At 63.1% G+C, this 13,922-nt stretch overlaps 1 protein-coding gene across 1 annotated transcript in view; it reads right to left on the bottom strand.

Annotated features, from left to right (window-relative positions):
* SLC9A3 (solute carrier family 9 member A3) overlaps positions 1–13,556 on the bottom strand; it is a 37,829-nt gene extending 24,273 nt beyond the window's left edge. The window contains exon 1 of the mRNA XM_072958912.1: positions 13,263–13,556. Coding sequence (XP_072815013.1) covers positions 13,263–13,467 — 205 coding nt within the window. The 5' untranslated portion in view covers positions 13,468–13,556. The remainder of the gene's footprint in view (positions 1–13,262) is intronic.
* Positions 13,557–13,922: the final 366 nt, after the last annotated feature.

Raw genomic sequence — 13,922 nt, 5'->3', positions numbered from 1 at the left:
CCACTGACCTCCGGCAGAGGAGCGAAGGCGACGCTGCGGGGCAGGGACGGTCCTCCCAGCGTGCGGTGCTGGAGGAGCTCACGTCCATGTGCCGGAGACGAACGGAGACCCAGACCTCACCCCCGCCCCCCCAGGCAACTCAGAGCGGATCACGGGCCTCAGTGTGAAACGCGAAACTATGAACCTCCCAGAAGACACTATGGGAGAAAGCCATGGTGGCCCTGGGTCTGGTGGTGAGTTTTCAGGCACGGCACCAAAAGCATGCTCTGTGAGAGACAGAACTGATAAGCCAGGGTTTGCTAAAATTACTGAAGTGTCTGTGGAAGCCACTGCTCAGCGAAGGAGCAGACAAGCCAGATGGGGGAGTTATTTGCAAAACACACATCTGATAAAGGTTTGTATCCAAAATTTACAAAGAACTCTTAAAACTCAATAAGGAAACAACCCAATTAAAAAGGGGGCCAAAATCTAAGCAGACATGTCGCCAGGGAGGATGAACAGACAGCACAGCACGGGAAGAGGCGCTCATACCGGGTCTCGGCGAACGAGGACGGGCACAGCCAGGCGCCCTCCTCCACCAGGATCACCAAAGCCCAGGCACTGGCGGCACCAGTGGCTGGTGAGGAGCCTCATCACTGCTGCAGGGAGCGCAGAGTTGGGCTGCCCTCCTGGGAGAGCCTGACGGCCTCTCCAAAACCAAACGCCCTCCCGCCGTACGGTCCCACGACCACACCCCAAATGAGTCAAAACTGACAGCCACAGAAACCTGCACACGGAGGGCTCTAGCGGCTTTACTCATCCTTGCCAAAACGTGGGAGCAACCAAGGTGTCCTTAAGGACGTGGGTGGATGAACAACTTGTGGTGCATCCAGACAGTGGAATATTATTCAGCACTGAAAAGAAATGTTATCAAACACGTGGAAAAACACGGGAGAACCTCAAATGCACGTTACTAAGCGAAGGAAGCCCGTCTGAAAAGACTCCACCCTGCGGGAGTCCAACAATGCAACACTCTGGGAAGAGCAAAGCTGTGGAGTCAGTAAGAGAACCGGCGGTTGCCAGGGGGTGAAGGGAAGGATGACGGGGCCACAGGGGGTGTAGGGCAGTGAGACGACCCTGTATGACACCACGATGGGGGACACGCGTCATCAGACAGCTGTCCAAACTCACAGACTGGGCTACAGCAAGAGGACTTCGGTGTTAACTACGGATTTCAGTTAATACTAATGTATCACTGCAGGTCCAGCAACTGAAACGACCGGCACCGCGCAGGACGCTACAGGGAGCCTGCAGGGGTGGGGGGGGCGAGCACAGAGAACTCCCTGGACCGCCTGCTCAGCTGCTCTGTCAATCCGCAATGTCACTAAAAATACTCAGCTTGCTAACTTTTAAAAGTGAAACAGCATCTCTGAGGCTGTAGCAGGTGCTCACCTGAAGGTGTGCCTTGCGCTGGGATGTGGCCTTAGGAGCCAGGCCAGGGACGGAAGTGACATATTTAGGGACAGAGGTGGGAGGCTGGCGGGTGGGCGACACCCACTGTGCAAAGGGAGGGCCTAGTGCTGTCAGCCTGCAGCTGCATGCCAGCGTTAACTGTCCGTTCTGATCCTGCCGGGGTGACACTATGGGGAGGTTTCGCCGGATCTAAACAAACAAAAGGGTGTTGTTGCCGCTCGCCCACAGGGAAGGGGTCCACTAAACAGAACCATGAGGCTCAGGGTCCTGGACGTCAGCACAGGAGGGGCAAGGTGCCCGTGCAGAAGGAGGAGACGCAGAGGGCCAGGTGCCAAGGGGAGCGTGTGCCGGCGTGAGCAGGGATGCGCCATCTCCAGAAACTGGCTCTGGTAGCTCCAGCAACGGTCCGCTAGGAAGAGGCCTGAGTGACCCTTCCCTCAGAGTTTCCAGCCTGTGACACACGCTGTGGGGTATCTGGGAGCTTGGTTCCCTTAAGACTTGGGCAGAGAAGACCTCCCTGGGGAGGAAGTCCTGCCTGCAGCACAGCAGCCTGGGCACCCGTCCTCCCTGCTCTGACACAGTCTCCCCACAGCCGCCCCACCCAGGGCCCTCCAAGGACGGGAGCACGACGCAAGGAGGGAGCCCTAAGGTCTCCGCCAACGCTGTGATGCCCCTGCCCCGCCACGGCGCCCATGCACCCGTCGTGGGCCCCGTCGTGGGCCCCGTTGTGGGCTACAGGAGCGGCTCTGATCCGGGGAGGGTGGGCTCGGGCCCGGGCTGCGGGGGCAGGCACACGCCCCTGATCCCCTGGACGCGGTGGGGCACGGCCGTGAGGCAGAGGACTTTGCTCCTGGAGACCAGACGACTCCTCTCTGCCTCCCGTCTGGCTTTAACCTCCCACAGTCGGGCATAGGGCCGTAGTTCGGGCTCGTGCAGGCGGCGGGGCTGGAACACGATGGCCCCGAGCTCCCTGGGGGCTGCGGCCCTCAGATGTGGCCCCCGCAGGCGCGAGGTGGGGCCAGGCTTCTGCCAGGACAGAGCGCCGGCCGCGCGTCCTTCCTGCTCCTCTCCTGGGCTGTGCCAGGGCCCTTGAGAGTCTGCTCGGTTCTGTTGGCGCCAGCATGACTTGGGGGTAGCAAGCGGCCCGGGAAGGCACTCATCCGGCTTTTAGGCAATGGATTCAGCTCACTTATGCTGAAAGGAGTCTTCAGGTCGCAGGAAAATCGAGATTATAAAAGGAAAGCCGGCTGGAGATGCTGTTTGCATGCTGGCTTCCTGGGCCGGGCACACTCAAGGGCACGGTGGGGGTCAGGGTGAGGGTGGGGGTGCAGCAGAGACAGATCCTCTGGTCTTCGCGCCTGCACCCGCTGGGGGACCAGGGGAGGTGGGTGTTGGGAAGGGGGTCCCAGAGCACTGGGCCGGGAGCAGCTCTCCTGACCCTGAGCTGGTGTAGGGGTGGGACTGGCTCCCCTGTCTGGTGAAAAGAGTGGGTCCGTGTCCCTGGGCAGCCAGATCTGCCCATCCTGCACCTGCCAGTGTCCTCCATGGGGGCACGTGGGTAAGCCAGAGGGGGTGCTGGGCCCGGACGCACTCCTCTTAGGCCGCAGGGCCAGGGGCAGGGCCGGGGCTGAGGGCATGCCGGCCATCGGAACGTTCTTGGTTTTATCGAGTTAATGAGTAAAGGATTTTGACAACAGAGGCTGCATTCTCAATACCAGGGCCTTCTCAGGAGCTGTAAACTGCCTGCCTTCCTTTTCCAGTTTATTCCCAGGAAGACAGGCTGTTTGGGGGGTGGGCGTGGGGAGGGGAACGTTGGACAGGCCACACGCCTGCACGTGGTGACAGTGTCCACAGGCCACACCTCACACACTGACCCCGGACCTCTGCTCGGTTCACACATTGTATTTTTAACTGGTTATCAGATGACCCCCCACCCCCACCCCTGCAAATCCCAGCAACACAGTGCTGGAGCCCCCAGCACTGAAAGGCTCACCCAGCAACTGGGGTTTGAGGATGTCCCTGCGTTGGGCCAACACCAGGTCACAGAGAGGCGACTCCTCACAGGTCTGGCCAGCTCTGTGCCACGCCCTCTCCAGCTGGGGGCTCAGCAGCAAACGCCAGTGCCACCATGATGAGGCTGCAGAACCACCCCACCCAAGGATGGGCGGGGACCAGGAGCAGCAGGCGGCAGGAGTGGGGGCGGGCAGGATGGCCAAGTCCTCTCCTTACCAGGCCTTTAAGGACACTGGCCCTGCTCCTACTGGTGCCATGAGGCTCTGGCCCGCTCGGTCCACCTCAGACACAGCGTCTGTAGCGACTGTGTGACCGTCTTGGCATTTTTGTCTTTGTCAACTGTACTTTGTTGACCTCTTACTAAGGCCGGGTGCTGTGCAGGGTAGTTACCGTCTTCACAGAATGTCTACCAGGCACCTTCCAAGCATGTTCACACACCCTGAGGGAGACACTGGCCCAAACTGGCCGTGTCCCTGCTGAGGAAGACAAGGCCATCGTGAGCCCTCTTAGCCGCAGTCACAGGCCAGGCCCGAGCCAGGGTGTGGGAGGCTCTGAGGGTCCCCAGACTCTGTGAAGCTGCGGGCAGATGGTGCAACGTGACCGGCCCCCAGGAGCCTGGCAGGGCAGTACCTGCTGGGGACAGCGACCACCTCCCCACCTTCTTCCCACCCAGGGACCCACCGGGCCTGGTCCCAGCCTCACCCCAGAAGCTGGTTAGAGATGTTGGGGCCGACCATCCAGGGACTGACCTAGACTGAACCCCAGGGGTCTTGCCAGGTGTCTCAGAGGCTGAGGAGACTCAGAAGCTAGAGACGTGCCCAGCCCAGGCTACAGGGCTGCGGGTCCCTCGTCTGGACTTCCAGCTGAAGGGGCAGAACGAAGGTTTCGCTGCCTCAGGGAGTGAGGGGGCAGCAGTCACATGCGGAGGCCCCTGGCGCACTCTGTCCGGTTACTGAGTTACCGCTGGGGCGCACGGGGTGACACCGCCATCCAGGGAGCCTGGGCCTGGGTGGACTAGCAGAAGGGAGGCTGTGCCCTCTGCAGGGGTGTTGAGTGAGCCTGTCCCCAGGCCTGCTCTGGGACCCTGTCCTGGGGCTGTCTGGTGGCTTCTTGAACTGGAAAGGCCTCTGACCTCTGTGACCCCAGGACACAGCTCTCAGGGGGCTAGGCCTCCCCCACCTGCAGGCACTTCCCAGCCATCCCCCAGGACCCCAGCTCCTCCTGCTGGGACGGGGTGTGGAGGCCTCCTCACAGCCCTGCATTGAGGAGGACGTGTGTGGGCGTGACGGTAACACGATGGGTCACAAGCCCCCAGAGGCTGCACGTCTCACAAACTCGCACCCACCCTGGCCAGCAGCATCGGTGTCCCAGGGGCACGTGAGGGGACCTCAGGCCCCCAGGTCCCGGTGTCCGTGGCTACAGGAGGCATAGTTCTCAGTGCCACAGGTGACAGCCTCGGCCCATGGGAAGCAGCACACAGGCCAGTGCACACACAAGCACACATGGGCCTCCTTAGTGGCCCTGCCCCTTTTGGCCCACGTCTAGCCAGCAGGCAGAGGGTGAGCTGTACCAGGCACTCAGCACGTGAGGGCCAAGTTCTAAGGAAAGCAGGTCGGGGAGGACGCAGGCCCAAGTGCCCTGCACCCTGGCGTCCAGGGCTTGCTAAATCCGAGAAGAAATAGAGCCCTGTATTTCCACCCTTCGTATTGTTCCAAAACCTGTTAGAAACAGGCATTTCCAACTTTCACATTCTGCCTTTGCAAAAAACCCATTCCCGGGGAGAACTCAACACCGGTTGGACTTTGGCATGATAGCTCCACAGGTGGTAAATTCAGCTGAGGCCTCTGGACCAGCCCAGGAAGAGATGGAGCCCGGCCCGCCCCCGCCAGCTGGCACTGTCACTCCGTGAGCCCTGGGTGGGCCCTAGAGGATCCGGGTCTGCCCCTGGGCTCAGAGGCTGGAGGTCCAGGCGCACAGGACGTCCTCTCGGAGCTGACATCCGACCAGGGCCACGCCTGTGCCTGGGGCAGAGGGGTCCCCTGGGGGCCTCAACCGCCTGGCTCAACGCCCTCCTGGAGCCCATGCCCTCCAGCCTGTCCCCAGTCTCCACTGTCTAGCCTGAGCCACCAAGGCTCCCACAGCCCTGGCCCCCTGGGCCTCCACCTGACCCCCTCCCCCAGCCCGCCTCGCTCTGCCTGTCCCACCCTGCCCTTCCTAGTGGTCCATCTTGACTGCCCCCCAGGTAAGAAACCTGCCCCTGGCCCCTCATCTGACCTCTCAGCCTGGCCTCTCGCCCTGGTCCAGCAAACCCAGGGGCACTCCACTCTTTCTGCAATCGACGTGTGAACCTGGGTTACAGGTGTGGACCTGTGCAGCCAGCTCTAAGGAAAGAACCCGGGCGCCTCCTCGCCCGGGTGCTGCCTGACCTCAGCCCTGACCCTACAGGCAGCTCAGGCAGAGCCAGGTCCCCACAGAGGCAGCGAGGTGACACCTCGCGCCTCCCCCTCTGGACTCGGCTCCCCCACCTCCTGGGTCTGGGCCTTCCTGGGACACAGGGGGCAGAAGCCGGAGCAGAGCTGCTGGTCTGGGCCCTCAGCACCCAGACACCTCGTCCCGCTGGGGACTTTGGAGTCTCCGGAGGGCACATCCTGGACCTCAGTTCAGATCTTGGAGCAGGTACGTGCTGTTTTTCTGCCTTGTTTGTTCTGAACATGCTTATGGGAAGAAACTTATAAAATCAGAGGGATTTTGCCAACATTACAAATCACCTGTGGCGGCTCAGCTCAGGGGGTGACCAGTCTGAGCTGCCCCCTTCTCTCCCGTGGAGCCTTGTCCCTCCCAGTGTGCACTGGCCCCTGCTCTTACTGGTGCCATGCGGCCCTGGACCCCTCAGTCCACCTCAGACGCAGCGTCTGTAGCGACTGTGTGACCGTCTTGGCATTTTTGTCTTTATCACCTGTACTTTGTTGACCTCTTACTAAGGCCGGGTGCTGTGCAGGGTAGTTACCGTCTTCACAGAATGTCTACCAGGCACCTTCCAAGCATGTTCACACACCCTGAGGGAGACACTGGCCCAAACTGGCCGTGTCCCTGCTGAGGAAGACAAGGCCATCGTGAGCCCTCTTAGCCGCAGTCACAGGCCAGGCCCGACCCAGGGTGTGGGAGGCTCTGAGGGTCCCCAGACTCTGTGAAGCTGCGGGCAGACGGTGCGATGTGACCGGCCCCCAGCAGCCCCACCTGTGTGTTATGGGCTCCGAAGCCTCTGCGGCCCCACTTCCCTGGGACGTGCGTGGCTGGTTCCCTCCTGGCCCCTCTACTCTCACCTCCTGCCACCTCCACCCCCGCCCCACCCCCGCCGGCTTCTTCAGCTGCTCCTCAAACACACCCATGCACAGACACCTCAGGGTCTTTGCACAGGCTGTCCGGATTCGGAAATTGTTCACCCCAATCCACAGGGCTCACTCCGCCCCCATGCTGCTCCCTCCCCTCGCTGCTCAGTCCAGCACTTGATGCCTGTATCCCGAGGGGCCATCTCGTCTGCCCCCAGGGGAACACAACATTCCGAGGGAAGTTTGCGTCTACTTTGTGGAAAGCGTGTCCCCGTGGCCTATGGCAGGCCCATGGCAGCAAAAATGTTTGTATGGTGAACGTTAAACTAGCGCTCAGAGCTGTGGCTGCTAAGAGTCAGGCACGTTGGCTGCGTTAATAAAAGGTTACTAAGACAACAAACATTCAGGCCCAGAGTGCTGTCACAGTGCCGTGGGCATGGAGCTGCCTGGGCCCCGAGTCCAAGCCCGTCCAGGAGGGCACGTGTGCCAGGGCTGTGCCGGCGTCTGCCTGAGGCCCGCGTGTTGGGATGCACAGATCTGTTCTGTTCTGTCTTGCTCCAGGAGGCAGGACCGGGTGTGAACGGGCCGGATTTCAGGCCAGGCCTGGTGCGGCCGAGCGCGGCTTCTCTGGGTCCAGGCCCGCCCAGGCGACCTCTGTGGGGCAATGCACTCCCCACCCTGCACCCCGGCCCGCCCACCATGCTCTGAGCTGATGCTGGCCTTGCCCGCCTGGAGGGTGTGGTCAGCGGGTGTGCCGCTCACCGGAGGCTGTATGGCAATTTGGGGAAAGAATTTGGCCAAGGGATTTAGGGAGCCTCTTCCCAGCCCAGCCCAGCCTATGGATGGTGTGGACGAAGCTCACACCGTCCAACATGTTCACTCCTTCACCCACTAATGTGCTCACCGTCCGTGCACCTGAACACCCGCCTGCTCTCCATCTGCACGGGCCCTGCTGGGGACCCTGCAGGGACAAACGGACGCAGAGTTGACCTGGTTGAACCCAAAGAACTCAGTGTAGAGGGGCAACCTCAGGGCCCCGGGGAGCGGGGCTGGAGGGTTCTGAGCTCAGAAGAGGCGGGGGGGTGGGGCTCGAGACCACTGTGTGACTGGGGGGTGGGGTCTGGGCTTCAGCTGGAACCCAGGGAAGCCACAGCCCAGCAGGGCCACAGCCATACACCCAGGGGCATCTCTGCTCCCTGGGCCCAGCCACTCCTTGCTGGCCCTAATGGTGTACCTCCCCCAGCCCCGCCCAAGCCCACAGGCCCCGGGAGCTCAGACCCCCCAGTCTGGTGGGCTCTGTAGGCAGGGCTGGATGGGGAGGGGCCTCTGCAGGCACCTCGGCTCCTCAAGCAGCCCTCTCTCCCCTGCCCTGTCCAGACAGAGGAGACAGAATTCCAAGGCATGAAGAAGGGATGGAAAAGTGGCAGGGGACAAGGTCAGAGGGCATGGGGCTGGGAGGTCAGAGGGTGGGGCCAGGTGGGAGCAATGGTGCAGGCAGGGGTGGGGGTGGAGAGGGCCTCAGTGAGGCCCCTCCCGTCAGCAAAGCACCCAGGCCCCTGCAGGGCTTCCTGGCGCAGAGGACGGGGCCCACAGCTGTGGCCCCCCCACCGCACCCAGGAAGGAGCCGCCTCTCTGGGCTCCAGGGCGGAGAGGGCTGGAGAGATGGGCTCTGCTCAGACTCCGCACCCAGGACCTGGCGCCTGAAAGCCGGGGGCTCCGCACTCAGCGCTGGAGGAGTCCCTTCTCTGAGTGAAGGCGGGGTGAGTGGAGGAGCGCCCGGAGAGCCGGCCCTGACCTTGCTCACTGCATGCCGAGCCCCCCACCCGAGCCCTGCTGGTGAGACTTCCCGTCAAAAGGGACACGACTGGAGAAGGAACAAAACATGAGGCTGATCCGGCGCCGACTGGGAGAGCCGGAGGGAGGGCTCCGGGGCCTCCTGCTGGAGGGAGGCCTGCAGTCTTGGGAGCACTGTCCTGAGCTGCTCCCAGAGCAGGAAGTCGGCGGGGTGTGGGGGAGCTCCCTGGGGAGTCCCTTCAGCCCAACAGGCAGGACTGGCGCTATCAGCACCTCCCCACCTTTGCCCGGCTCCCTCAGGACAGCCAGGGAGACACCTTAGCTCCCAGTGCCCTGAGATTGTTTTACAGCTCGAGGCCAGTTCTCCCAGGGCAGCTCCTGACAATGAGCCGACGCCTTCGGCACGAAGCGTCCCTCCCAGAGAGACTCTGGGGAGAGGCTCTGGTTCCAGACCTCGGCTCCATCTGACCTTTGGGGTCTGCCAGGGCCCACGGACTCATCTGCTCCTGGGAGAACGGGATCAGCCAAGGACTCGGCTGCTCACCTGGCCTTTCTAGGTCACCCTCGTCTTACAGATCCTCCCCTGCAATCTCTTCGAGGGGAGCGAGGGAACTTTGGGAGGAGAGCATGGCCAAGGGTGTGCCGGAGTCTAGAGGGAAGAGAGCAGCGGGGCTGGGTGCAGTGATGGGGGTCTGGGTCCTGGGACCAGAGCATGTTGACATGAAAACCGCAAGCTTCTGGTTTCACCCCAGGAGGTAAACGTGCCCATGGCTTCCCGCACAGCCCAGGAGCACAGCTCGGCAGACACCCAGCACCCGACGGCTGTGCTTCAGAGAACAGGGCCGATGCCTTGGGCCATCCGACAGAAGTCACACAGCCTGTGGCCCAGGCTCCCCTGAACGCCTGTGTCCAGCACCCGGGGTCTGTGCCCCCTCCCCTGGTGAGGGCTAGGGCTGGACTGCTACTCTGCTGACCAGATGGGAAGCCACAGTGACAGCGCTCTGCAAGTAACAGGAGTTGGGGTCCAGAAGCACAGGACCTGGAGATCAGAGTCTGAGCCGATAAGGCAGCTGCTGACCTATGAGGAGAGAGCGTGCCTCCAAGGCCAAGCCCCAGCTGGAGCACAGCTGGGGAAAAGAACTGTGTCTCCCAGAGGTGCGGCGCTGGAGCATCCACAGGCCCAGACTCGGGTGGGGCCGGCGCAGATAAGGGCTAGGGCTCTTGCCTGTCCTACACCTGACCGGAAAGCCCCTGTTGGTTACGAGAGGCACCTGGCAGACGGGGCAAAGAGCGAGGTGGTGAACGAACACCGAGCAGGACCACCTGCCAAACCCACAAGGGAGGGGGCTGAGGGTCTCAGAGGATCACCACACCTGGGCTGGGCAGGACCGTGCCACCTCGCCACCCCGCCACCCGCTGAGCCTCCTCCTTTGAGTCTAGGTGGGGCCATCAGGCACTGGGTTCTTCCCGGGGGCTTCCGCCAGGGTGTGGGTGGCTCTCTCCCTCCTTGGGGGTGGGGTCTGAGCTTCGGGTTGACCTCTTAGAGTGAGAGCGGGGACGACGAATTCTGGCCTGCCGCCCTGGCACCCCAGCTCAGAAAGTGACATCACCACTTCCCAGCAGCTCCAGCCTAAAGTCAGTGGTGCCCCCACCCACGGCCTCAGTGCCAGAGCTCAACCTCCAGAGCACGTCAGATGGCTGTCACCCTCGGGCCTCCCTCTGGCCTCCCACACTCCAGCTGCCCTCCTCCTCCAGGAGTACCTACCCTGGCCACTCTGCCACCTCCAGGTTCTGTCTCCGGAAGCTGCCTGGATCCCCACCCAATGCTGCCCCCGCCTCCCCAGCTCTACGTGGCCCATGTGGACCCACTGAGTCCAGTGCTGGCCCAGCTTTTGGCCCCCAAGGGAGGCCGGAGGAGAGAACAGGATAAGGGAACAGGAGTCCAGCCTGGCCAAGGCCCAAAGGGACCCTGGTGTGGGTGGCTGCACTCTTGGGACCCCCACCACCTGGGGAGCACATGTCCCACCCAGGTCCCCAGGCTGCTCCGGAGGACCCCCTGCACACATGCTCAGGGGCAGACACCGTCCCCCCCGGACAGTCCTCGACCTCTCAGGCCCTGCAGGCTCCACGGTTGCTGTGCGCAGATGCCCTGGCCTCAGCAGCCCCTTCATGCCCTGCGGAATCTCCTAAATATGCAAGAACAGGCAGGGGCCCCAGGAGGCCCAAATGCATCCCCAGACGGGGACCCGGGGTCTGGGGGCTCAGAAGCCACACCTGCTCCTCATCTTCATCTGAGGTGAGGTCCATGCAGGGACACCCGGTGGGCAGCCACGCTTTCAGAACCCTGGCTGCAGGCTGGGGACCCGGGGCACCAGGCAGGTACTTGGAGGTGCTGGGTGTGGGGCAGGGCAGGGAGAGCGCCCAGGTGGATGGAGGAGCGGCAGCCAAGGGGCAAGGGGGACAGGACAGGGCAGCAGAGGGTGGGGGGACCCTGGAGGGAAGGGCAAAGAGGTGGGGTCCCACGAGGCCCAGGCTGAGCCACCTGGAGGGCCTTGGGGACCTGCTTTCCAGGGGACGGGGGCAAGGCTGGGGGTTGCTGAGCATAAGGAGGGGCCCAGACTACTTTCCGAGATGGGGCATCTGAGCCTGCCTGCAGTGTTGCCCATTCATGGGCAAGACCCCAGTGCTCTCACAGCTGGAGCCTCCAAATGCAGAAGAACGGCCCAGGGCCAGAGGGCACTGAGGCGAGCGCAGTCACCTCCACAGGCTTTCTCTCGCAGCTCCTCTTCATACTTTCTCAGCGTTCCCAACCCTCCCAGAGCCACAGGTGGGGCCAGCCAGCCTGGGACTACGGCAGCCTTGGGTGTGGTGCTGGCATGGTGGGGCTCTTCGAACGTTCTGCCCTGCCCACGAGACAGAGCTGCCTGGAGCAGGCGACCACCCCACCCCAGAGCAGGTCGTCTCAGGAACAGTCCGAGTGCTCCAGAGACCTCTGGCCATGGCTCTTCCTGGGTGAAAACAGACACTGGACTTCCAGATGCAGGCGCCACGTCAGTGCCCAGGGCTAGGCTTGTGCAGAAAGCACACATTCGCTCTACACAACAGGGGCATGCCACGTCCCTGGCACGGTCCACACTGTACAGATCACCCTTTTGGGGTTCCCCAGAAGAGGAAAGGTGGCAGAGAAGGACACCCCTCAGTCTGCCCCAGAAACCGGTCAGTTCCCAGGGGAGCATCAGGACGGGGCGCTCCCAGAGCTCCAGGGTGAGGCTGGACCTGCTCAGTCAGTGACTGGCAGAAAGTGGCCAGTGTCGGCAATACCTCCACGGCAGAGGTGCCTGGGGAGACACAGCATAGGAGACCCCATCTCGATGCTCAGATTTCACTCCTGACATCACAAAACCCCACAGGAAAGCTGGTGGTGGGGGAGACAGCTCTGAGACCAGACAGGGACAAGGAGGTGAACAGACACCAGAGGGAAAAGGAGGAGGCCAAGGGGCTGGAGAGCTTTTCAGAAACAAAAAGAAGAGAGAGACTTGAAGAGAGATCATTGCCATAGCAGGACGCGTGACAGGCAGTGCCATGGGAAAACAAGCTGTGACCGACTGCTGCCAGCTGCCCCCGGTGCCCCAGTGCCCCCAAACCCCAGGTCCAAAGTCCTCTGACCATCTCTCCCCAGAGCCTGTCCCTCCTGGTCCTACTGAGGATGTCAGCCCCCCAAAGCCCTGGAGGAGCCCCCCCTCTTCGCCTGGCTCCTCCCCATTCCCAAACCACTGCTGACCCGTCCCTGTCCCTGCTGTCCTGAGGCAGGCGGTGGAGGGGTGTCCTCAGGACCCCCTCCCTCGACAGGCTCCCCCCACCCTCGACTCCACCTCCTGAGTACACTTGCCATCACATCTCCGCCTCCCTGGTGTTGACCAGCAGCTGAAACTTTGGTCCTCACAAGCTCTTAAGAAAGCTGACCTTCCTGTCACCTTGCCCGCGAGTTACCTACAATTCTCACTTTGCTGGCTCACTGGAGCAAGTTAAGAGAAATCTTTGACAGACCAGGATTTTTACAAGAGAAACACTCAATGGAAAACTTGCTCCTATAAATAGGGTTTTACTGGGTTTAATCTTGAGTGGCACGGTTTTTCTTTCTGCATTGGGGACCTAGCACTCCAGGGCTCGAGGCAAGGACATTACCTCTCTCAGTGCATTAACAGCCAGACAAGCCCTACACACAGAAAACCTGGCTGCAGGAGCCTCAGAGCCAAGCAGCCCCATGGGGCAGACGGAGCCCCCAGCGCGGAGACCAGGGAGCCTGGAGCGCGCGGGGCCTCGGAGGCTGTGCCCGCTCGGCCAGAAGCCCAGAAGCCGTTTATCCTCGGCCACCCGCACAGCCGCTCCGGGCCCGGCCAGGCTCGCAGCCCCGAGCCTCGCCCTGCGCGACACAAGGACCCGAATCCCCGGGGCTGGCCGCGGCGATCCTGGACCAGACAGCTGGGCAACTGACGCCAATGGCGCGCCTTCCACAGGGAAGACCGTGGAGCCGGCGGAGCCCTGGAAGAAGGCGGTGCGGGCGCCTGACTCTGTCGTCCGTGGGTGCAGGCGCGGGACCTGCAGACCCCGCGGGCGGAAGGGAAGTCGTGGCGGGGCCGGGACTCCGCGCGCGCAGAGCCAGGGGCCGCTTACCGATCTTGGCCAAGCTGGCCACGAGGATCCAGAGCGCGATGATGTACGGGTCCTGGACGTGGTGCCATTCGAAGGTGACCACCTGGAAGCCCTGGGTCTCTCCGTGCGCGCCGCCAGGCTCCTCCTCGACGCCCCGCGCCCGCGGCAGCACGCTCAGCGCTAGCAGCAGCCCCCAAGTGGGGCCCAGGGCCCCGCGCCCCAACATCGCCGCCACGGTTCAGCGCCCTGTCCTGACGCTCATGTCGCGTGAGCCTTGCTGCACTCGGCGGGACGCGCTGCGCCGGGGCCGCTGGACGCGCGGGGCCGACGAGACTAGCGTTGGGCGGCGCAGAGCCGAGCACGCTCCGGGTGCGGGCTGCTGTCCCGGTCCCCGCCCGCCTGGGTGGCCTTTAATCCGGCGGCCCCCTCCCGCCCCGGGGCGGGGCCTTCCCGCCCGCGCCGCGCACACGCGAGCACAGAGTCGCACGCTCTCGGCACGCCCGCCCGGCCTTCAGCGCACGCCCATCCGTGCTGGCCGGGCCCCTAGCCTCACCTCCCACCACCGCGCCCCGCGAGACCCTTATCCTCTATCCCCACCGGCCTGCTCGCTCCCCGCCCTTCCCCCGCGCCCTCCCTCCAGCCAGGTCCTGGACCCTGGGCTGGAGGGCGCGGGCTGGCGAC

This window comes from Vicugna pacos, chromosome 3, assembly GCF_048564905.1.
Source record: "Vicugna pacos chromosome 3, VicPac4, whole genome shotgun sequence".
Classification (NCBI taxonomy): Eukaryota; Metazoa; Chordata; class Mammalia; order Artiodactyla; family Camelidae; genus Vicugna; species Vicugna pacos.
This window is presented reverse-complemented; position numbering and strand designations above follow the sequence as displayed.